The sequence below is a fragment of the Eulemur rufifrons genome, chromosome 6, assembly GCF_041146395.1.
Source record: "Eulemur rufifrons isolate Redbay chromosome 6, OSU_ERuf_1, whole genome shotgun sequence".
Lineage (NCBI taxonomy): Eukaryota > Metazoa > Chordata > Mammalia > Primates > Lemuridae > Eulemur > Eulemur rufifrons.
The window spans coordinates 17285231-17307486 of NC_090988.1; the positions used below are offsets into that span (position 1 = coordinate 17285231).

Below are 22256 nucleotides of genomic sequence, written 5' to 3' on the forward strand. Positions count from 1 at the left end.
AATTATCTGATCATTCTGACATTTGAAGTCATTGGGGTTCTAAATTAGCTGTTTTTGATGATTCCACTTACGGTGTTTTTGTTTTTTAAACATTCTCTGATCTTTGATTGCGAACTTATTTTTGGAGGATCTTTGGATGGGAATCTAGAGGCTCTAAATTTGGGATATTTTCCTCCAGAGGACCTGCCTCCCAAGACCGCATTTGGCCCCTTCAGTTGTCTCTGCCTCGTGTGGGAGTCCCAGGTTCAGCTCCCCTCCCTACCTGCAGTGGGTCCACGTCTAGTTCTGATCGCAGCCTTCATGTGGGTCTTGACCCAAGATTTTAGGTTACTGCTCCCATCACCACCTTAGTTTCAGCTCACAGTTCTGATGGTTTTGTTTTATTTTATTTTATTTTTTTCATTATTATTTTTTGGCCTTTGAGAATTTTCATTATTTCCTAAGAACCTAGTAAGGCATGAACAAGTATATTTTATCTAGGATCTGACTCAACTATAACGCAGGTCCTCAGAAAACCTGAGCTTCCATGTGGCTACCAGAGAAGTCCATGGGGCTTAATTCTTCAACTATTTTGAATGCAGGGATTTATTCATGCTTATGTCCTCAGAACCCAGCTTGGGGACTGCCTTATGCCTGGCAGGTGACACTTTTTTTTTATTTTAAGAGGTGGGAGTCTCTCTGTCGCCCAGGCTGGAGTGCAGTGGCACGATAGCAGCTCACTGCAGCCTCGAACTCCTGGGCTCAAGCGAGCCTCCCACTTTAGCTTCCCCAGTAGCTGGGACTACAGGTGCGCACCACCACGCCTAGCTAATTTTTTAATTTTTCCTAGAGATGGGGAGTTGTCTTGCTATGCTGCCCAGGCTGGTCTTGAACTCCTGGCCTCAAGCAAACCTCCCAAAATGCTGGGATTACAGGCTTGAGCCACTGCACCTGGCCCCTCTACCCCCGCCTTGTTTTTAATGAATGAAAGAAACCACACCCAGGGCTCTCCAAGAAGTTAGGATTTAGAGGCATAATACCTCCTTCCAGCCACTTGGGGAGCCCTGATTGAATGTCACCCTCAACTGACTCAATGATCTCCCTCTGGAATCACAGGTTATTCCTGGCTCATAGTTGATATCACAGACAGGGAGGGACCGAGGGCGCAGAGAGAGGCCCTGTATGGGAATGAGACCTGCTCACCCTGGCTCCCCCAGTCTGCAGCTCACTGTGGCCCCCACTCAGTAGATCTGGTTTCCATGTCTCCTCTTCCTCCTGCCTCTATTTTCAGACACAATTGCCTCCCTTGGACTTTTTTCTCCCCAGGCCAAAGAATAAAGGAAGGTTCAATGGTCCTAGCTCAGTTCTCATCAAGTAACCCAGCCAGCCTATGCCAAAGATTTCACATACCTATTTAATGACAGCAGCCAAAGAGGTAATAAAAATAACAGGAGGTAACAGTAGTGGCCTACAGTGGGATTGAGCGTTTTACCTTACAACTGGTTTCTTGCTCCGGTGGGTTTGGGGATGGGTGGAGACGGAGAGGGCTGGCTCAGACCCTTTCCTCCTCCACTCCAGTCCTTGGTGATCTGAGCTCTCACGAGAGAGACTACTTCCACTCAGTAGAGTGGGAAAGTTCCTTCTTGGCTTAGTGATGCCTCCGAGGTCTCAGCCCACAGGCTGGCTGGTTCAGTGGGCTGCCTCTCTCCCTGGAATGCTGGGAGCACCAGGGGGTGGCTGGTCTGGGGCTGCCGACTTCCTTCTGGGTGCCTCTGGGCTGTGGGGACCTCTTACAGGAAGGGAGGCCCTTTACTGCTCCAAGAAATGTTGAGGTGTGGGCGGAGACGTGTGCCCAAGGAGGCCGTTGCTCTGTGTCTGACTTCAGGGGGTCCCTAGGCGGGCAGGGCACAGGGGACGCAGCCCCCAACACTGCAGAGGGGCAGCAGCATCACAGCTCAGCCTGGAATAAAAGAGACCCATGAAGAGAAAGTCAGATGATTTGAAACCGGCAAAGTAGTGACGTGCAGAATTAGTCTTCCTTTCCTGAAGCTCTTTGCTTCTCTCCTACGCTCTAGGGGCCAGGAAGTCTCATAAGCCTCTCTCCCTTTTCCTTATCTGAATCTTCCCTCTGGAAGGGATCTCACAGTCTCATTCTGTCAGAAAATAAAGCTTGGTGTGTTCCATACCCTAAGGTATTTGCATTTAACCGGAATCTCTGACCTGAGGAATTTCAGCTGTAATGGTGCAATCTCAGGCTGTTGCTTGCTGGGCGTGAAAATTATTTGGGATGCAAAGGGTTGTCAGAGCCATTTAGATCAAACCTAAGGATGATTTGGTACCCCCAGGGTACAGGGAGGGAGGGCCAACTCGTGCTTACCTTCCGGACACTGTAGATCCAGTTGAGATAGGCTGTGACCTTGGTGTACACTCCTGGGGTGTTCGGGCTCCCGCAGCCGTAGCCCCAGCTAACAATGCCCACCACCTGCCACTGGTCAGACTGGTACATCAGGGGCCCTCCACTGTCACCCTGTGAGAGGCCAGAATAGGGGCTGCTGGGAGGGCAGGCCAGGGGCTGGGCTTCTCCTTCCTCCCCTCCCTGAACTGGCCCACCCGTGTCCCAGTGCTCCCCTGGGCTCCCTGCTGCTCCTGCACCCCGGAATGCTCTTCCTTCTGGGGAAAATGGTCTGTTTGGGGTGAAGGAAGTTGTGGGTGTGCTGTTCGCCGTCTCCCAGAGACTCACAACTCACACTAGCAGATTGAGGGCTCTGAGGGGTGCAGTAAAGAAGCCTGGTTGTCCTTGTTTAACCTAGTAGTTCCCAAATTTATTTAACCACATGTGGAATACCTGTTTTTTGCGAGGTGCTGTCCTAAGCAATTGGGATTCAATTAATGGAAACAAAAACAAAAACAAAAAAACCCCAAAGATCCCTACCGTCAGGAAGCTTAGAATCAAATGGGGTGAGAGAGAGACAGTAAACAAGCAAGTAACAAAACAAGAAAAAGATAGTGAAAAGTACACTTATTTGGGGTCCTTATTGGCTCTTATAGGTCCTGGGGCTTCCTCCCTCTAAACCCAATAACATGATAGCCTACCTGCCTGTTTATGCATCCCACCACCTCCACCGTGAGCTCTCTGAGGGCTGACACTGTCCCCAAAGCCCGCCATGTTTGGGAGGGGCACACAGAGATGACTCAGACATACCCCTTGCACGGACTAACTTAGTGACTGAAAATGGGGGTGAGAGCAGGGTTGGGGCTTCTAATGAAAATGGCTGAGCAGATCCTCTGACTGTCGGGGGAGTGAGCAGGTACAGGGATTGCTAAGCTGTCCTGAAGGCCAGTGAGGGTGGGGTGGGGGGACATAAACCATGATCCATCCAGCATGAGGGAGCTTTTTCCTAGTGCAGTGCAGCAGTTTGGGGACAGTCACAGAGAAAACAGACCTGGGGGTCCAGCCCTCAAAGGGCTTATAATCCTGCAGATCATGAGAAGTAAAGGTGGGTGAGGAGGGTAAGTGATGTCATCTTTGTGTGTGCAGTAGACATTTGAAATCTTTCTGCTTGCTTACATCCATCCATCCATCCATTTTTTTTTTTTTTTTTTAAAGAGATGGGGCTATCACCCAAGCTGGAATGCAGTGGTGCGATCATAGCTCACTGTAACCTCGAACTCCTGGCCTCAAGCAATCCTCCTGCCTCAGACTCCTGAATAGCTGGGACTGCAGGTGTGTGCCACCACACCCAGCCCCAATCCATTCTTATATCTTTATGTGACTGTATTCTTTCCTTCCCTCCCTCTCTTTCTTCCTCCAGTCATCACACATTGAGTGCCCGCCATATGCAAGACTTCACATGGGGCATTCAGCCTCTGGGTCTTCTCGTCTCTCTAGGACCTACATCCTTATTCACAGAATTCTTCATGATCCTTGGAGGTCCCACCTGGCAGGTGTCCACGCCCCCTTCCGGGGTGCCCGCACACAGCATCTTCTCAGTGACTTCCCCCTGGTACGCATCCTCTGCATTGCACGTTGTGTTGTCAATGACCTGGACTGATGCCTGCATCAGTACGTCAGACATCTTCCCTGGGAGGTTGAAAACATACTTACATTCCCATTCTTGCCTTGAACTCCCCAGTTTAGGTTACTTCTCTGCATCACCAAACCACTTCGCTTTTTGCCTGGCACCTTGGTGCTTGGTCCTCCAGGATGGGTTTTTCTGAAGGATGGTCCTCCTTCCCATCACCTCTGGGAGAGCTGCTCCCTCAAATAAGGACATCTCCTGCCCTGTGGTCCTGAGCCCAGAACTTACCTCCATACTCTTCCGTATTGCCCCATCCGATGATCCAGAGTGGGGTGGCTGGAGCGAGCTCCTCATCAAAGAAGGGCAGGCAGATGGGCCTGACTGTGCCTGCTGGGAGCAGAGAGGAAGAGGGAGACCCTGTATTAATCATGCTTTTTATTTTCTGTATTTTATGATGCTTTGTGATCGTAGGGATCTTGCTGGTCTGGGAGAGACTGGATTAGCTAATTCCTGCAGGGTGTAAACAACTTGCCTGTGAGCATGCCTTTAATATGCAAACCAACCAATCCAAAGCTCACACCCCCAACCACCTCCTTTACCTAACTCTCACACACCATGTCAATATTTTCCCTGCTCTAAATCACTCCAGGACCAGGTACCAGACCACTAGAGACCAACCTCCATAGCTTAGAGAATTGCTCACGCTATCCAATCCCACACTTGCTCAAACTTGCCTGCCTTACCTTGTCCAGACCTTCCCATGGAAACCACAGCGGTGACTCTGAGCCACACTTTCCCCTCATGTGTTCTGGCTCCCACCTGCCCCGGGTGACTCCCCATGTGGCACTGCGTGGCCTGGAGAGGTATGTCCCTTTCCCTCAGGAACTGTAAATAATAAACTCTTCTCTCAAAGATAGTTCTGTCGCCTTACCATACCCGATTAAAACAAATCCCAGGCACAAATCTCGAAACAGACCTGGGGTTCAGAAGAACCCGGCAGCTAAGGCCCCTGAAAGGGTTCACACCAGAGTATCTAAGAACACTTGTTTTGTAGGATGCTGGGAGAAGTGGCATAAAAAAAGGATTCTGTGGCTAAATAATTTAGAAAATGTGGGTTAAACACCATAAAACAGATTCTTTTTAAAAACGTCTTATACCTTTAATAAACAAATGTGCTCCAAGAAGGGAGCTCTCATATGAAAATGTTTCCCAGATTTATTTGACAAAGGAACGTTCTCTTCCCTAAGGGACCAGTGTCCTGTGGAAACCACAGTGGGAAATGCTGATTGAAATAGTATTCAATCTATGCACGCACTGGGCATCTAACAGAGCTGTTCAAAGATTCCATGGGCTGCCTTAGGAGTAAGGAGTTCTCTGCCGCCGGAGGAGAGCAGCCAGGCGCACAATGACCCCTTGGCAGGGATATCGCGCGGGCTCTTGGGCATGGGTCAGGGGTGAGGATCTTTTAAAAAGGTCTCCTACAACTCCAAGTTTGGATGAATCTACGATTCTCACTTGGGGGGCTCCAAATAGAGAAAACAGACCTTGGAAGGATCTCCAACAGGGGATGGTGTGGGGTGTCAGCTGACAGCTCGACGGGGCCTCGTGGCATCGGTGACGTTAGGCTGACATAATAGTTGGAAACAAATGGGCGGGCTGAGGTCTTAAGGGGAGAAATGATGTGCCAAGGCCACTCAGTGAGCTAGTGCTGGAGTGGGAGTGAAACCTGACGTAAGGGGCTCAGGTGACCCTCAGGCTGTCCTCCCAGGTACCACCTCTCACCTGAGAACGTGAGCGGGGACTGCAGCTTTACAAGGGCGATGTCCTTCTCTTTGGGGTACATGGGGTTGGACTCAATGACGACGATCTTGGCCACAGACAGGGAGCGGGAGTTGCTCAGTCTGTCTGAGCCAGCCCTCACCTTCCAGTTGGGCACATCGAGATACTTCCTGCGGGCAGAGACAGCTGGGTTCAGTCCTGAGCCAAGCATGAGGAGGCTTTGCCAAAGGCAGGCTCCCCAGGGCCCTGGGATTGGGGTGCTGGATGTCGCTGCCCTAGGAGGTATATGGTGGAAAAGGAGCAGTCTGAGGACTCACCTACCAGAAGCCAAATTCTCCAGGGAGATCTGATTCTCTCTCCTCAGTGAAACCTGCCCAAGGAAACTTCCAGGAGGGCTGGGGAAGGGGCTCTTTCCAACGCCTGGGCTCTGGGGTCCCAGCACTCTCTCCTCCAACCCTTTGCGTTGTCTGTATTACTCACTTGGTACTTATGTTGTGGTCAGTTACATTTTGGGCTTGTCTTTCTTTCTCCCAATGCCAGACACAGCTCAGTGTGCAGGGGTGTTTTTCTGGCAAGGGATTTACAGCTCTTGCCAGACGCTTAAAACAAGGTTAAGAACCACTGGCCTAGACCGTGATCTCTCTGAAGGCAGTGATGGGGTCTAATGCACTTGGGCACGTATCTGGTGCTTGGTACCTGGGTAGATGCTCATTAGATGGTAAATGAATGAATGAATGAATAAAATGAAGAGCGCCTGGGAGTGGCCCTTCCTAGGGGTTTGGCCAGGCCTTTCTCTGCTGGACTGATAGGGAATCTATACTTTTCAATTTTTTTAAGTTTCTGGACATAATGTACAAGTGGCCATGACTCTAGATCCTGGAACCACTTCCTGGAAGACTGGCTAAAAGAGAGTGAGTTCTCAGGACTCCAGACAGAGTGGAAGAGCTTTTGTGGAGTGCACAGCGTGGGAGTGGGGTGAGGACACCTGATAGGTGACGGGCTCCCACTGGGAAGAGGTCATGCTTGGCTTGATGTCCAGCACCCTCTGCTCAGACCCCCAGTGCCTAACCAAGGGCATCACGGCCAGTGTCTCACTGGGGTGGCCACACTCTGGCAGTGGTCTCTAGGGGAGAGTGAGGAGGGGGTAGGCGTCAGGAGACAGGGCCCCACTCTGCCCCTTCCCGGCCCCCCTCCCGCCCCCATGGGCCTTACCTGAAGCAGTGGGCTGCCGTGAGGATCCAGTGGGCGTCCAGGATGCTCCCCCCGCAGGTGTGCTGTTTGTTGTATTGGATGCTGACCTGCCAGGGCCAAGAATCCACAGAGGCCTCCACCCCGCCTACCACCCGGGGAGTCTTCAGGTTCTTCCCACAGGCTGGACTCAGTGGAAGGAGGGAGAAAGCAGCAAGTCAGGCTCTGCGGGATGGAGCTGCTTCTCCTTGGGGTCCAACATCCACCCTGAGCACAGCCCCTATGACTGGGGCGGGAGGGTGGAGGAGGACCAGGCCATTTTTGAATTATTCATGGGGAGATATTGAGTGTCCTAGACCACTGGCTTTTCCCAAATTTCCCTCTCCTTACTCCTTTCTTCTTCTTTTTTTTTTTTTGGCTTTGGATATGTTTAGGAGTTTAGACTGTGAACATGGGCATGTCTATTGTGCTGGGAATTCATGACCTTCTAACCAAACAGTGACGCAAAATTACAAAAGCCCTGCCCAGGTGGAGTGTCCCCAGCCACTCCCGCTGAGTAACAGTAAAGAGACACCCACAAGCTCCTTGCAGCTCCCTAAAAGTCATTCTGTTTTTGATCAAGGAAGCTGCCCCTTTCTGAAATGCTGTCTCTTTTCCTGTTTATCTAAATCATTAATTAATTCAACAAATTTGTGCCGAGTGCCTACCGTGCCTCAGGGCAGCACTGGGTGCAGGGAGAGAGTGGTGGGCAAGACAGAAAGACAGACGTGGTCCCTCCCCGCTGGCGCCTACAGACTCAGTTTTCAGTGTTTAGTCTGGGCACCGCCTCCAGGCCACCAAATCCCTGGGGGTTTTCCTCTCTGGAATTTTCATAGCCCGCCAGGGTGTTGGCCAGCTTTCCGATAAGCTTACGCTCAGGCCTTGTCTTCTCGGTGAGACAGAGGCTCCTCAAGGGAGGACCTGTCACTCGAGCTGCTTTGTGCCTTCAGGGCTACTCCGTGCAGCACCTCAGATGATGTGGCTGTTCGTTCGTCATTTATTCATCCGTTGACGTGTCAGATCCCACACACTAGGTGTTGTGGGGAGGGGGTCACATGATAATGACTAAAAGTCTGAACATCCAACAGGGAAGCACATACCCTGCCACACTGCGCGGGCAGTGATGCGACCTTCTTCCTCTTCTGGGCTTTGCAATTTCTGGCCACCCTTCCAGGCCCGGCTTAGTGCTTCTCCATGCAGCTGGGAGGATGAGCCCGGCCACAGTGCTAGTTTTCCCTTCTTACCTGCTCTACTAGAGTTAGAAGGGTCCCCTGAGATCCTCACTGGGCAGATGGACTAAAGGGCTTCTTAGGAAAATGGACCTCAGAGAGGTCATGTGAATTACTCAAGGTCACACTAGAAGTGAATGGGACGGGTGCCCAGGTCTTCTGACCCCTGTCCAGCTCTCTCTGCAGCACGTCAACGGTGATTGCCACTCGGTGTGGCACTTCCCACATGTTGTCTTGCATCTCTCTCTTACTCCGTGGAGGACAGTGGCCAACTCTTTTACATGTCAGGTATTTTCTACTCCTAACCGGCATCTGACAGAGTTAGACACATTCTAGCTGTTCGATGAACATTTGCTCAAGTGAATGTGGATAATCTGATCTTGGATACCAGAGCTGATGTGACAAAGGAGGTTGGTTACATGTGCCCTGACCAGGGGTGGGAAGGGTTGGAGGCCCAGTGCTGCCCTTTCCCGACTTCCCCCTCTCTCTCAGGTTCCCGCTTAGGTCGTGGGCTGTGTGCAGATGGGAGAAGGGAGTTCTTAACATCAACCATGAGAAGGAGCATTGACCCACAAGCCCAAGGACCGCAGTAGTAAGGCTGGACCAAAACAGAGCAAAACTCGGAGTCTGAGATTTGGGGAAAAGGATGAAGGCCTTCCTCCCCACACATTGCTGGCCCAGGCCCCCAACACTCTGAGCTGGGGCACACTCACCCAGGCAGTGCAGGGAAACCAGGGAGCCTGAGAGACAGGGTCTGGAAGAGACACAAAGGGACCTGTGGTTTCAGCTCCTCTCTTGGCTGAGTGAGTGACCCAGGCCTTCTAGTGCTGGTAATTCAATCCCCCTCCCAATACCTGGGAAATCTGGAGCCTGCATAATGGGGACTGTCTAGAAACAGCACATGTACTTCAGTTAGATTTGATTCAACATCCTCACTGTTGAGCACCTACTACGTGCTGGGCCTTGCCTGCCTCCAAGCCTGCCCCGGGCTTCTGGCAGCCTGAAAGGGAAGGGAGAAGAGCCTGGAATAGAATTTGCTGTACTGCTGACTTTCCGAATGCAAGAAGAATGTATTTCTCTGGGATTCTAGGCTAACGATCATTCTGCTACCAACTCTGTCCTTTTCTAGATTTATTCAGCAGCCCTCAGCAATAACCCTGAATGCTAAGAAGCCAGAATCTTCTCTGAGCCATTTTACTGCAGTGTGACAGATTTCATCAAGATGCTGTGCTCTAGCAGGTGGTGAGGCATATGAGCAGGCCATCAATGGGCCATGGAGTCCCTTCCTTGGAGTGTTGGGCAGGTAGAGAGGTCTTACGCTGGCTTGGGTAAGTGGTAGGGAAGGACAAGTGACCTTTGTAATCTTGCTTATTGGGAAATTTATTAGGAAACCTAAGGCACTAGCAAAAAACATTTGGTTTTACTATTCAGATTGATGGAAAGGTCACTTTATCCATCCCGCTGCCTTAGGGTAGGACAGCACACTTTGTCCAGCTGTCCATTGTATTTAAAAAATCAACACAGAAAACCTGTCAGAGACGTGATTCTATAGCTCTTGGCATTTAATGATCTGCCTGGCTAGGAGTTCTTCCAGTTGTCTGACTTACATTCCCCTTGCTGCTAGTCTGTTCAGGGTGAGCTGGCTGCAGCCCTAAGAGCAGACTCCATGTGCTAGCCTTCTGCAGGCCGGACGATGTCCTCTTACTTACCTACTTGAGTTCTGCACCTGAAGCTCCTGGCTGTTTTCTGTGACATCAACAACATTCAGCTCCTGGTCTGGGCCAATCTCCACAGCATTGAAAGCAGGTTTGCTGCTCGTATCAGGAGGGAGAGAGAGTTGTGAGCTGGGGCAGGAGGTTAAAACAAGATGGTAGGAGTAGTTCCTACTCCCAGGAGAGAGGATGGTGGAGAACGGCAGGGCAGTAGAGGTGGTTTTGATCAGAGAGGGTGGGGCCTGCTTTGCTATACAATAAGGAGCATTCCCTTGGCACCCCAGGACTCAACCCTAGACTCAGTGCTGACATGGCCTTGCTTTCTCGGGCAGGGACTCCTCGTCCTGAACCCAGAGCTCTGGAGAAATGTTAGGGATCCCCCTTTCAAACTCCCAGCTCTATCCCTATTTTGAATGTCCCAGTAGTCTCTTCTGGTTCATAGCAGGGAGAACAAAGAGGCACAGGGACCTAGGGTAGCTCCCTTTTCACCTTGGAGGAGATGTGGATATTCAGTTCTCCAAACAAGGCATCTGGTCCGACTTTGATAGTGGGGTTACACTTATGGCCTCCTTGCAGATAGGACAAGACTAGATCAGTCCTCATATGAATCCAGACAAACATTTCTCTCACTTGGATCACCCTCCCTCTTTTTCTCTGCTAACCTATGCTTGCCTTCTTTCAAACTTTGAGTTTAAGTCTTCCCTCTTCCATGAAGCCTTCCCTGATTAAGCCCATCTCTCTGATTATTCCTTTACTAAATCTGCCTCTTCCAAATCTTTTTCTTCTTCCCCAACCATGCTAGTACGTGCTAGTACAAGCTCTGCATGGAGGGTTGGGTCAATCCATGGCACTGGCTGAATGGCACATTCTCAGGCAGGAATGCTGGCATTACCGGGGTGGACCCAGCTCCTGGACCTGGGAGGATCAGAGTCTGTTTTAGGAGCCCTCAAGACCTAGATTCTTGTCCTAGCTCCGACATTAGTTTGATGTGTGACACTGAGCAGGTCACATTCCTTCTCTGGGTCTCTTCAAGCCTCAGTTTCCTCCTCTGTAAAATGATGGGTGGACCAGATGATCCCTAGGATCCACCCACCTTGGTTTTGTGGTCCTAGAATAAGAAGGACATCCAGTCCAGGGGGAGTAAAGAAAGTAGAGAAATGTGAGACCTAGAAGAGGGATATGGTGGAAACAGTCATTACCAGGAAAGTTAACCTTTCTTTACCAATTACATCCTGATGAAGGATTCTGATGAACTTTGATTTTGTAGAGCACTGGAGCCAGGTGGTTAGGTGCCTTAGTGAGCTCCGCAAGGACAGAAATTCCAGGAGCCTACCACCTTAAGAACTCCTGGAGACACCCAGGTTTCATAATCAAGCCTCATCCTGCAGCACTAGGTACAGCTGACGCAGCAGTTGACTGGACTACTGTGGGGAGGAGGGGCTGGCCGCAGGAGAGAAGAACAGCAGGTGCGGGGTGTGCCTTCTCCCGCTCTTTTTAAAATGAAGGTGGCAGGGTGTCCTTCCTAGAGAGTACTAGGAGTTGCATCCCATGGAGGGTCGAGAGCAGCAGAAGCTTGATAAGCAGAGCAGAGGGCAAATAGGTCTGATCGATTTGTAATGGCTGCCTGGAGCATTTATTGAAGAAGGACCTTGAGGCTGCATTAGGGATCACTGGGAGACAGGTCTTTGATCGATTGGTGATGCCTGCCTAGTAGTTATAGTTTCTGCCTCGTCTCTGGGTCCAGTTTCTTAGAATCTTGAAATAGTTTGGGGCCTGCCAGGGATAGGTCATCCCACTCTGCAACTGAATACATGGGTTCTTTTCCATCCTCTCCGGTTAGGCTCTCTGAGGGCCTAACTGTCTTATCTCCCTTTCCTTTATAGACGAAGATCCATGAGAAGAGGGCATTACCCCACCTGGAGAAAGAGGCACTAGAACTTCTGATGCCCAGGAATTAGGGATCTTAGGCAGAAATTCTAGTCCTCTACCTCCCAGCACCTACCCAAGCAAGTTACTTGCCTTCTCTGAGTCTATTTATAAAGTAGGTATAATATTAATAACTACCTTTTTGGTTGTCTGCCAAGATCAAATGAATATAAATATCCATAATGCTAATTACTCTTATTATAATTATATACCTTTTCATCCACTCCAGATTTGGAACTGCGTTTGAAATTTGCTGAGAGAGCTGGGCTTGCTGATGATGGGGCCCCAACGAAATCAGCCTCCCTTAAACTAAACTGTAACCCACAGGACTTTCGATAAGAAAATTAGGCTTTGTTTTACTGGAAAGGAACAACTGCAGAGTCAGGATGAAGGCGTGAGGATTGAGGATAAAGGCAAGGAAAAGACTGCATAGAAGCTAGAACTCTGTGTATGTGTGTATGTGTGCGTGTGTGTATTGGAGGGGACCTCATACATTCTCTCACTGGCACCCCATAATCATCCTATGAAATTACTTTCCCTAATTAACTTATTTTCTTTTTAGAGACAGGGACTTGCTCTATTGTTCAGGCTGGAGTACAGTGACGTGATCATATATCACTGCAGCCTCGAACTCCTGGGCTCAAGCGATCCTCCCACCTCAGCCTCGAGAGCAGCTGGGACTACAGGTGTGCGCCACCATGCCTGGCTCCCTAAGTAACTGTTGAGAAAACTGAGGCTTCGGAAATTTAACTTCATGTTGCTTGTAATGAAAGCACTGGGATCCAAAAGTTCCGTCTGGCTCCAATGACTGTAGTTTTAGGAAAGAAGGAGGAAGGGAGGAAGAGGAGGAAAGAGGGAGGAAGAAAGGACAGAAGAGGTCACAGGGGTAAGGTGATAGCCTCCAGAGGCTTGGGCTGGGTACCTGCTATAGCCCATCTGCCTACAGGCTGTCTTGGCCAGAGCTTCTGTGAAGCTGTCGAAACAAGCAGAGGACCAGTTCCCTGTGGCCCGATCCAGCACTTGCAGGGTGGATCTGTCCTTGGAGAGGCGAACTGGGAGGACATGAACCTGGGTCAACTGGAGGGTGGGGCACATTTGGCTCATCCCTCTCAGAACTCATCATGACCCCAGCCCCAGCTTCCCCAACCCAGAACTGGGGGCACCACGGAGCACCAACCCTTTCAACATCAAGGGAAGTTCCTTCCTTTGGCTTTGTCTGTTTTGAGCCTTGTTTTGACGGTATCTAGGGTGACCAAATGTTCTGGGGTCAGTCTCCATTTTGACCTGTTGCCCTGGCACATTGAATAATAGCGCTCCCCTTTGTCTTACAGCTATCAGTCTTGATGATGAAGGACATGGTCACCTAACCACGGTCCACACGACTTGCCCCACCTGGGGAAACTTCTCAGAGAGGGAACCTAGGTCCTTCTCCGTGTAAAGTCAGAGGGGAGGGGGCATGAGAAGTGCCGCAGTCAGTAGATGGCAGGTGTTCACAGGCATTTGACTTCCGATAATGAAAGAGCAAAATACACAGGAAGTCATTCAGCCCTGCCCCTCGAAAGCCCCGTCACCCATCTCCTGGGCTTTTTCTCTTTAGAGCCCAAGTACCAGGTGGATCAGGCTGGGCTAGTCCAGTCCAAGAAAGAACATGGTGTTTATGCTCAAAACACCTTGTATTCTCTGCAGGACCTGGCTCGGTCCTGTTACATAGCATGTTACAATAAGCACGAATGAACAGCTGGTTAAATGGCTGTTTGGTCTCTTTTCTACGCTCCTTGAAATAGCAGATCTCATAGAAAGGAGGAACTGCCAAAGATCATCCAATCTAGCCCTCTGCCTCAAATCCACCCAGGCACAGCAGGGATTGGGGCAGCTCAGTTACACCTTCCTGTCCCCTCTGGCCACATTTGATCATCAGATAGTTACTGCTTGCTATGTGTTAGGGACTGGGATCTAAAGGTGACCAGGCATGGTCCTTCCTGACAGCAAGAACCTTGTACAACAGGGTTGGAAACTGACAAGCAAGTTGACACGTGCTCTACAGCGCACCACGGGGCCTGCGTGGGCTTCCTGCTGTGTCCCCTTCTCTTGTCCCTCAGCCCCCGGACTCACCAGACACTTTCGGCCCTTCAGGGATGTTCTCGACACAGTGCTTCTCGTCCTCCCCTGAGGCACAGTCTGGCTCCCCGTTACACATCTGCACCCTTGGGATGAAGCTGAGGGGCTGCCCGCAGAAGAAGTAATATTTCTCCAGAATCTCCTTGACTGGAAGGCAAGTGCAGGGAGGGGGCAGAGAGGGCTGAGAGTGAAGCAGGCAGCCCAGGGCAGGGAGAGGCTGTGCTTTCCTGAAGATAGTGCTGGGCTTGGAGACGGGCAGGTGTGGGATCCAGGCTCTGTTCTGCCACTTGGCAGTAGCTAGACTCAGTCCTGAGCCTCCGCGTCCTTTCTGTAAAGTGGGGGTAATAACGCCGGTCCCATGCCTGCGAGACGGCAGAGGAGTCGAGAGAGATAATGTGTGGGGGAGAAATTTAGAAACAGGCCCCACCGGCCTCTTACCCCCAACTGGTGGTCAGTGCCCTCTAGGAACAGAGGCGGAGACAGAACAGGGGACCTGGAGTCCAAAGACCCAAACCTGAGTCCTGGCTCTGGCACCTACTGTGCAATCACTTCCCCTTCCCAGTCCTCAGTTTGCTCATCTGTACAATGGGATGATAATACCTACCTCACAGGGCTGTTGACAACATGTAGCGAGCTGATAGTTGTGACAGTCATAATTATCAAGCATAGTTCTAGAGTGTGGTGCTTTTATCTGGATGAAAGCCCCATTCGGACTTGGTGCTTTGTTTTGTTTTCCTGCCTGCTATCTTTAGATTCTGCCAGCTGCCTTCAAATTCTGTTGCAGCTTTGCCATCTCGGGCTGGTGGGGACTCAGTGAGTGTTTTTAAACCCTCCGAGAACAGATACTTCGGAACTTCTCCTTGGTGAAGACTCACAGCTGAGCACCCCTGGCAGGAAGGAACTCCTCCTTCCTAATTGAACGCCTGTTGCCCTGACGTTCCCCTCTCTAATCCCATATCACCCCTGGCTGGTCCTAAGAGTGGTGGCCACAAATGTAATGATGGTCCTCACCTGTCACTGTGTTGGGAGCTTGCCCTACATTTCCTCATGCAATCCTGACAGCAGCCTTAGGAGACAGATGTTGTTGTTAACTCACTTCACAAATGGGGAAACTGAGAATTAGAGTCAGGGTTCATTTCTCAAGGGCACACGATGTTTATATGGTACAGCCAGGGTCTGCCTATCTCCCCAAAGGAGCTCAAGATGTGATCTGCCAGCTCCCATGCTCCTGGTTTGAGTGAAGCAAGGAAGAAGGAGCAGGTCAAATGTTACCTAGATATTTGGAGTTTTGTTTGCGATCAGGAGCCAGGGTAAGGCAGAGTCGCCCCATCCACTTGGGACAAAGCTGGGAGACAGTGTCACCAGTTGAGACCCCAAAGACAAAGATTGAGGGGCCTAGCCCAGGAGGAAGGATTGGGTTACCACCTCTGATTACAGAATCTGGGGGCCTCAGGGCACGGGGGTCATGCAGGGCTGTCTGGGACAGGGAGCACCCAACTCTAAATTATGCTTTAGTGCCTGCCTGGCTTACCCTGGATGCATTTGGCCCCGTCTCTCTCCACTGTGGCAGGGCATATGCTCGGAGAAAGCAAGCTCACTTTAATCTGAGTCTGAATAACACAGGATGGCAAGTCTGCTGCTGCTGCAAAACCACCGGCACGCTGGGCAAGCCAAGGTCAAGAAGAAATGATTTGGGGTTACCTGCGGCTCACACCGTCCAGGGCTCTCAGGGATTTGAGTGGCGTTTATGTTGTGGATCTGCATTTCCACTGCCATGAGATGGAAACGGACTTGCTCAATCAGGGGACAGGGGTCCTGTCTCAGCCCTGTCCCTGACTGCCATGCCTCCTCCCTGAGCCTCAGTGCTTGTATAGAGTGAGGGGTTGGATCAGAGGCTCTCTGAGTGTCCTCCAATGAGGCAATGGCTCCTGCCGGTGGAAATGCCACCACAGTTGCAAGAGCAAGCTCCTGACAGCCCTGTCCCAGTTAGCAAATGTGTGTGCTGGGTCACATCTCTGCATGCTGCCTGATGACACACTCTTTTGCAAAACCTGGTTTTTGTCCAGATCCTTTATGTACACTATCTCACTGGTGAAAGTGCTCTGAAGGAGGCAGGACATTTTACAGGTGAGAAGACTGAGGTTAAGAGAGGTTGAAGGACTTACTCAAGGTCACCCCAGCAGCAAGCAGCAGAGCCAGGATCTGTCCCAGGTGGCCTGATTCTTACTCTGGCGCCCTGTGCCCCACTCCCTGCTGTGAAAGCTGTGGTCAGTAGCCCACTGTGACTGTGGTGCTAATAAAGGCAATGACTCAGCCACAGGACGTAGGAGCCAAGGGGACCCACAGCACTGCTCATTCAGTTTAATCTTTACTGCAGATGAGGGCCTGAGGCAGAGTGACCTGCTCACAATCACACCGGGTCTGGGGCACTGGCCATGATGAAGACTGGCTGAAGGTGGGGAGGTGTGCGTCTGCCTGGGTGGTCTGGTGCCTCCCCTCCCTCCCTGCCCATAGCAGAAACGTCCCCTGTTCCTCCAGTCAGTGGGGCCGCTCAGATCCTCTCAGCTGTCAATCAGCAGAAGACGGGAAGGAGGCAGGGGGCGTGGCCGCCCCTGCAAACTGCTGCGTGGGTTTGTAACATATGCCACTGTGCGCATCTGGGCTAGAAGCCATCTGGGACAGGTGGGGGCTGAGTTCATCTCCCTCTTTCTCTCTTAGAAGAAAGCTCCCTTCAAAGCAGGGGGTGGATCCGTGTGGATATGTGTGTTTTTTTCCTGCAAAGCTTTATGCCCATGACTGTGGGGTGGGAGGGTGGAGGGTGTGGATGGGGGCTGCCACTTGCTGAGGGGGTAAAGGTCGGGGGGGGGCTGCCACTTACTGAGGGGGCAAGGGCGGGGGGACATTGCATTTACTTAGGAGATGAAAGTTGGACAGGGGCTGTCACTTACTGAGGACAGCCACAATGACGATGGCCATGAGGCCCACCAGTGTCGCGATGATGGGGATCCCCACCTTCTTGAAGGTCTCCAGACGGGTACGGGGTTTGCCCAGGCAGGCGGCATCTGCAAGCAGACATGAGGCAAGGGGAAGAGCACTCAGTCAGCACTTGGGGACTCCCTGGCCATGGCCCACAGCCTCCCACCCTCTGGCCTGCGGCAGGAATGCCTTGGGGACAGATTTAGTTCATGCTGGGGGGGGTTATTCCTGCAGACGAGGCTCAGCTCCATCAGCACATGTTCTCCCCACCTTCTCTCACTTACCCCGCTCACCCGTCTCTCACAAGCACCCTTGAAAGGAGCTGCCAGCCCAGGCCACCTCCCCTGTGTCCTGCCTGAGCCTGTTCTAGGGTGTTGCCCCCTGTCCTGCCCTGGGAGAGGTCTGAGCCCCTCGGGCACACACTTCAGCGTGCACCCATTCACTGTTCGTCACTTCTCCTTTTCCTGACCTCCTGACTTCTCTTTTGATTAAACTATAAGCTCCAGGAGGACCGGGGCCTCCAGTGCTTTGTAGAAGCTTAAATACTTGTGAAGGAGTGAATGCAGCCCAACAGCCTCATCCCCACTTCAATCCCAAGAACAGCGAGTTCCCAGCCAAGTTCTTGTCTTTAAGGAGATCACAGTCGGAGGGAGGAGGCAACAGGAATACAGACGGCGGTTCCTCCAGGTGGAAGAGGATACGAGCTATGATGGAGACACCGTCAGAAGTGAACTGGCAAGAGCTTCCTCAGGATGTAGCACTATGGAAGCTTGTGATCAGATAGGCACACACACACACAAAAGGATGTAACACTTAAATGCAGGCAGAGGGGCCCGGAATGCCAGGGAGCAAAGCATGCTGGGAGGCCGGGCTGGTGGAGTCCGTCTGTGGAGACTCCTGAACACCTCGCTACGGAGCCTGGATTTTATCCTGAAGGCAGTGAGGGGCCTTCGGACGTTTTCATGCAGCGGAGAGACAGGATCAAATTAATTTTATCTTTTTTTTTTTTTTTTCCTGAGACAAAGTCTCGCTCTGTTGCCCTGGCTAGAGTGAGTGCCGTGGTGTCAGCCTAGCTCACAGCAACCTCAAACTCCTGAGCTCAAGTGATCCTCCTGTCTCAGCCTCCCGAGTAGCTGAGACTACAGGCACGTGCCACCATGCCCGGCTCATTTTTTCTATATATATTTTAGTTGTCCAGCAAATTTCTTTCTATTTTTTTTTTTTTTTTTTAGTAGAGGCAGGATCTCGCTGTTGCTCAGGCTGGTCTCGGACTCCTGACCTCCAGCGATCCACCCGCCTCGGCCTCCCAGAGTGCTAGGATTACAGGCGTGAGCCACCACGCCCGGCCTAAATTAATTTTAGAAAGGTAATATCTTTCATCAGCGAGGACACGGATTGGAACAAAGAGTCTGGGGGTAGGGAGACCAGGGAGGAGCCTCTTGCCGCCTAAAACAGAGGTAATAATGACCACGCTGTCCATCGCACGTGGTCATCCGGGGATGGGACATGGGACAGGCTTTGAAAGGTTAAATTCTCGGTAAGTATCAGAAGTAGGTTCTCCGCAGTCCCCACTCCATGTGGGCAATAAGCTGAGGCGGTGCCATGGGGACTTCTCCGCAGGAAGAGCTGGGCAGGAATTGTGGTGACACTTGGAAACCCTGGGGAGAAACAGGCCGGCTCTTCTGTCCCTCATCTGCACTTGGCTTTCTCCCTCCCCTCCTCCCAGTCTGTCCTCACTGTCACCTGAGCAAGCCCTTCCTTGACCTTCCTATTTAAAATGCAATCTTCCAACGCTTGCCATCCTCTTTCCTTGCTTTCTTTTTTTCCAAAGCGCTCATGATCTCTAACAACCTCTATATTTTATGTATTTTGTGTATTTTCTTTCTTCTCCCACCCCTCCCTGAATGAAGAAGGCTCCAAGAAGATAGGACTTTTTGTCTGTTTTGTTCACAGCTGAGTCCCTGGTGCCTAGGACAGTGCCTGGCCCCTAGCAGGCACCCAATCACTATTTGCAGACGGAACAAATGAATTGCTCTTGCCTCTGTCCTCTTAAGCACATCCCTTCCATCTTTCTTGTGGGTCTCATTTTATTGTACCTCGAATGATGGCTAGTCACGTGTCTGTCTCTATTCCTTTCCTCAGCTCTTCAAAAGCAGAGAATGGCATCCTGCCATAGACTGGTGCTCAATAAATGCTGATATTAATGAATCTGTTGATAAGGGAAAGCTTAGGAGACTTAGCATTTCCCCAAAAGAGAGTTTTAACCTCAGACGCAGAGGCCAGGCACTGAGAACGTGGACTGGAAGTGGTATTGCCTGTAAACTATTAGGACCTGGCACAAAATGGTTTATCAATAATGTTAGCTTCTATTGCCTTTAAAGTTTCAGCAGCTAGTGTTCAGAATTGTACTCTTCCCTGGGGCCATGGCTGTGGTGACATTTTGTTCATTCATGCATGATTTATTTATTGAGCACCTACCTCGGAGGACATGAGATTGATTTGTTTTCTTGGGGAGTGAATGACCTATTGGGAGCCCGGAGTCCCTGTGTCCAGGGCCCCATGGCTCTGCCTCCGGGAAGTTCTCAGGGAGGATCTGCTTCCCCCATCAGGAGGGGAAGGGTTTTCACACCTAGTTTAAGTTAAGGAACCCACTGAGCTCTGCACAGCCTCCCTGGCTGCGTTGTTTCTGCCTCCAGCCTGTCCTCCCCCTGCTGCTAGACAGAGCTTCCTGAAGTTGCCTTCTTCCTGTCGCTTCGTGCTCAAGAGCCTACAAGGGCTTCCCATGATTCCTACCTCTGGACTACACTCTCCTCTAGGCTTTCAAAGCCAGTGTAATCTGGCCATGCTCTTAGCCATATGGACTTCCATCGTGAGTCCTCCCCAAGCCCCAGCTCTGCGTAGTAGGTTCCCTCCCTGGTCCTCCAACAACCCGTATTAGTTCTTACCTCTGAGTCTGAAGAGCTCCGGCTCTTCCCTCCACCACGGACACCTTCATTGCCCCCCGCCCCTGTTTTGTGACAGCTTTCTCATCCTACAGGGCCTGACCCATGGCACTAACCCTACCCACACGAGCAGCACTGATGTTTCCCTCCCGAGCACCTTTTACGCCAGGCATCGGTGCCAAATTCAGCTTGTTTTCTGGTTCGGTGGTTCTCAGGCTTACTCAGGTGGTGGAGCACTTGGAACCCTGGTGTTCTCTGGGGACACCATGGCCTATTGGTATATTAAATTCTAAAGTGCAAAGTCTGCACCATTTTACTTGTTGAAGATTACCTCACGTGTGATCATTACTAACTAGTGACCCTGAACTCAGAAATAAATAAGCTGTCAAAGTAAGCGGGTTTGGCCGTTTTCTTATTGATGTGTTCATATTAATTTTTTCTTGCTCATTTGTTTTGATGATCCAGCTGACTATCAGGAGTGGACATCAATGGTTTAAGAAAACATAATAGAAGGAAAAAACCCTGAAATTTGGGATCATTCTATTTATTAACTTATTTTTCTCTTGTATATTAAGCAAACATTGCTATTTTCTTTTCTACCAGTGAAAATGCCTTTGTCTGGCTTGTTCCTTGGCAGCATGGTCAGACCATGAACTTCATGAGGGCAGGGACTTTGGGTGTCTTACTTACCGTGATAGCCCAGCATCCAGCCCAGGGCCTGGCACATGGCAGGCACATGGCAGACACTTACAGTCTGATTGAATGAATACAAGAATGAGTAACTGAATGAGTGAACTGGAGAATCATTGCTCTTGGAGTTTTAGGATTGTTGGTTCTGTTTCCCCAGAGACCAGGCCTCCTACTTCTAGAATGAAGCCTAGGACTTGCAGTTCCCTAATATGTTTGTTGAATGATGGGTGGATGAGTGTGGGTGGGTGTCACCCGCAGCACTTAGCACTTGGTGGTGTTGGCGAGGGCCATGCAAGAGTGGCTTAGGACCTACTTGGTAACTGGAACTCAGAGGCTGAGGTGGACAAAGGAAAGCAGGACCTGTGCTTACCACGGCCGTTCAAGGGTTGATCACTGCCGGGATCCTGGAATTGAAGGAGAAACAGTCAGTGAGCTGATCAAGGGGACCTCTCGGGCTGGGGCTGGCAGCCTAGGGGAGCTTCTTGGTTCTTGTCTGTATTCCCTTTTCCCTGCTGAATCTCAGTTGGGAGGCTCTGTGATATCCACACAATTGGTTCAAAATGAAAAATTTAGGTTTTGGCACCTATTTGACCTGGTTCAACTAGTTTATTAATTATAACAACTAGTTAGCAATTGTAGAAACAACTGGTTGCTGGGTGGTTGTGTGTATCTCCGAATTCCTCAAGATGATTCTGCTTTACTGTCTGTTTTTGACAAAAATTTGTCTATTCTTATAGATATTATATTTCTGTAAAAATTTGGACACTTCACAAAAGAGGATACCCAAGGGGCTAAATGAGTGCCAAAAGATGCCTAATATTATATCTTACCTGGCAAATCCAAATTCAAACCACAGTGAAATATCTCTACATAAACACCAGAATGGCTAAAATTAAAAAGACTGACGATACTAAGTGTTGATAAGGATGTAGAGCAACTAGAACTCTCACACATTGTTGGTGGGAGTGCAAATTGGTACAAATATTTTGGAAAATGGTTTGGCTAAATCTACTAATGTTAAACATATGACTATTCTATTGTTCTATGGCCTAGCAGTTCTTCCCCAGGATATAGCTAAGTGAAAGAAGTGCATATGCCTAGCAAAAACCCTATACATGAATGGTCATAGTCACTTCATTCATTATAACTAAGCACTGGAAAAACCCAAATGTCAATCACTAGTGGAGTATATAAATAAATTGTGGTATATTCATATAATGGAATATAACTCAGCAATAGACAAGAGTAAACTAGTGCTAGATACAATGACAGGGATGAATTTTGAAGATATGATGAAGGAAACAAACCAGATACCAGAATGCACACCTCTATATGATTCCATTTATATACCGTTTGAAAGGTAAAATTAGTCTATAGTGATAGGAGCCAGAACAGTGGTTACCACTAGGGAGGTGGGGCAGTTATTGAAAGGGGCACAGCAGAGCCTTCTGGAATGCTGGAAAACTTCTAGATCTGTTCTAGGTGTTGGTTACATGGGTGTTTATATGTGTGAAGATTCACTGGGTGGTAGACTTTAGATTTGATTGCTTTACTGCATGTATGCTATACCTAATAAAACAAACAACAAAAACCTAGCAGAACACTATGGTACTTCTGAGTGTCGTCTTAGGTCACCATGGACACACGCACACAAATATA

The 22256-nt window shown here is 50.2% G+C and overlaps 1 protein-coding gene across 1 annotated transcript; it reads right to left on the bottom strand.

Moving 5' to 3' along the window:
• Positions 1-1470: 1470 nt before the first annotated feature.
• TMPRSS4 (transmembrane serine protease 4) lies at positions 1471-20140 on the bottom strand. Its single transcript, XM_069468882.1, has 12 exons — positions 20065-20140; positions 16938-17051; positions 13984-14136; positions 12794-12923; positions 9943-10044; positions 8947-8987; positions 6990-7149; positions 5781-5947; positions 4287-4385; positions 3918-4060; positions 2357-2506; positions 1471-1939 (listed from the first exon to the last, which is right to left on the bottom strand). Exons 1-12 carry the CDS (start codon positions 20078-20080, stop codon positions 1928-1930), a joined length of 1287 nt encoding a protein of 428 aa, XP_069324983.1. The 5' UTR covers positions 20081-20140; the 3' UTR covers positions 1471-1927.
• Positions 20141-22256: the final 2116 nt, after the last annotated feature.

Coding starts and splice junctions, on each gene's coding strand:
- TMPRSS4 (XM_069468882.1), bottom strand. Junction 12,924..13,983: donor TGAAGGGCCGAAAGTGTCTG/GTGAGTCCGGGG, acceptor ATGTCCTCCCAG/TTCGCCTCTCCAAGGACAGA. Junction 8,988..9,942: donor CAGGTGCAGAACTCAAGTAG/GTAAGTAAGAGG, acceptor TGTCTCTTCCAG/ACCCTGTCTCTCAGGCTCCC.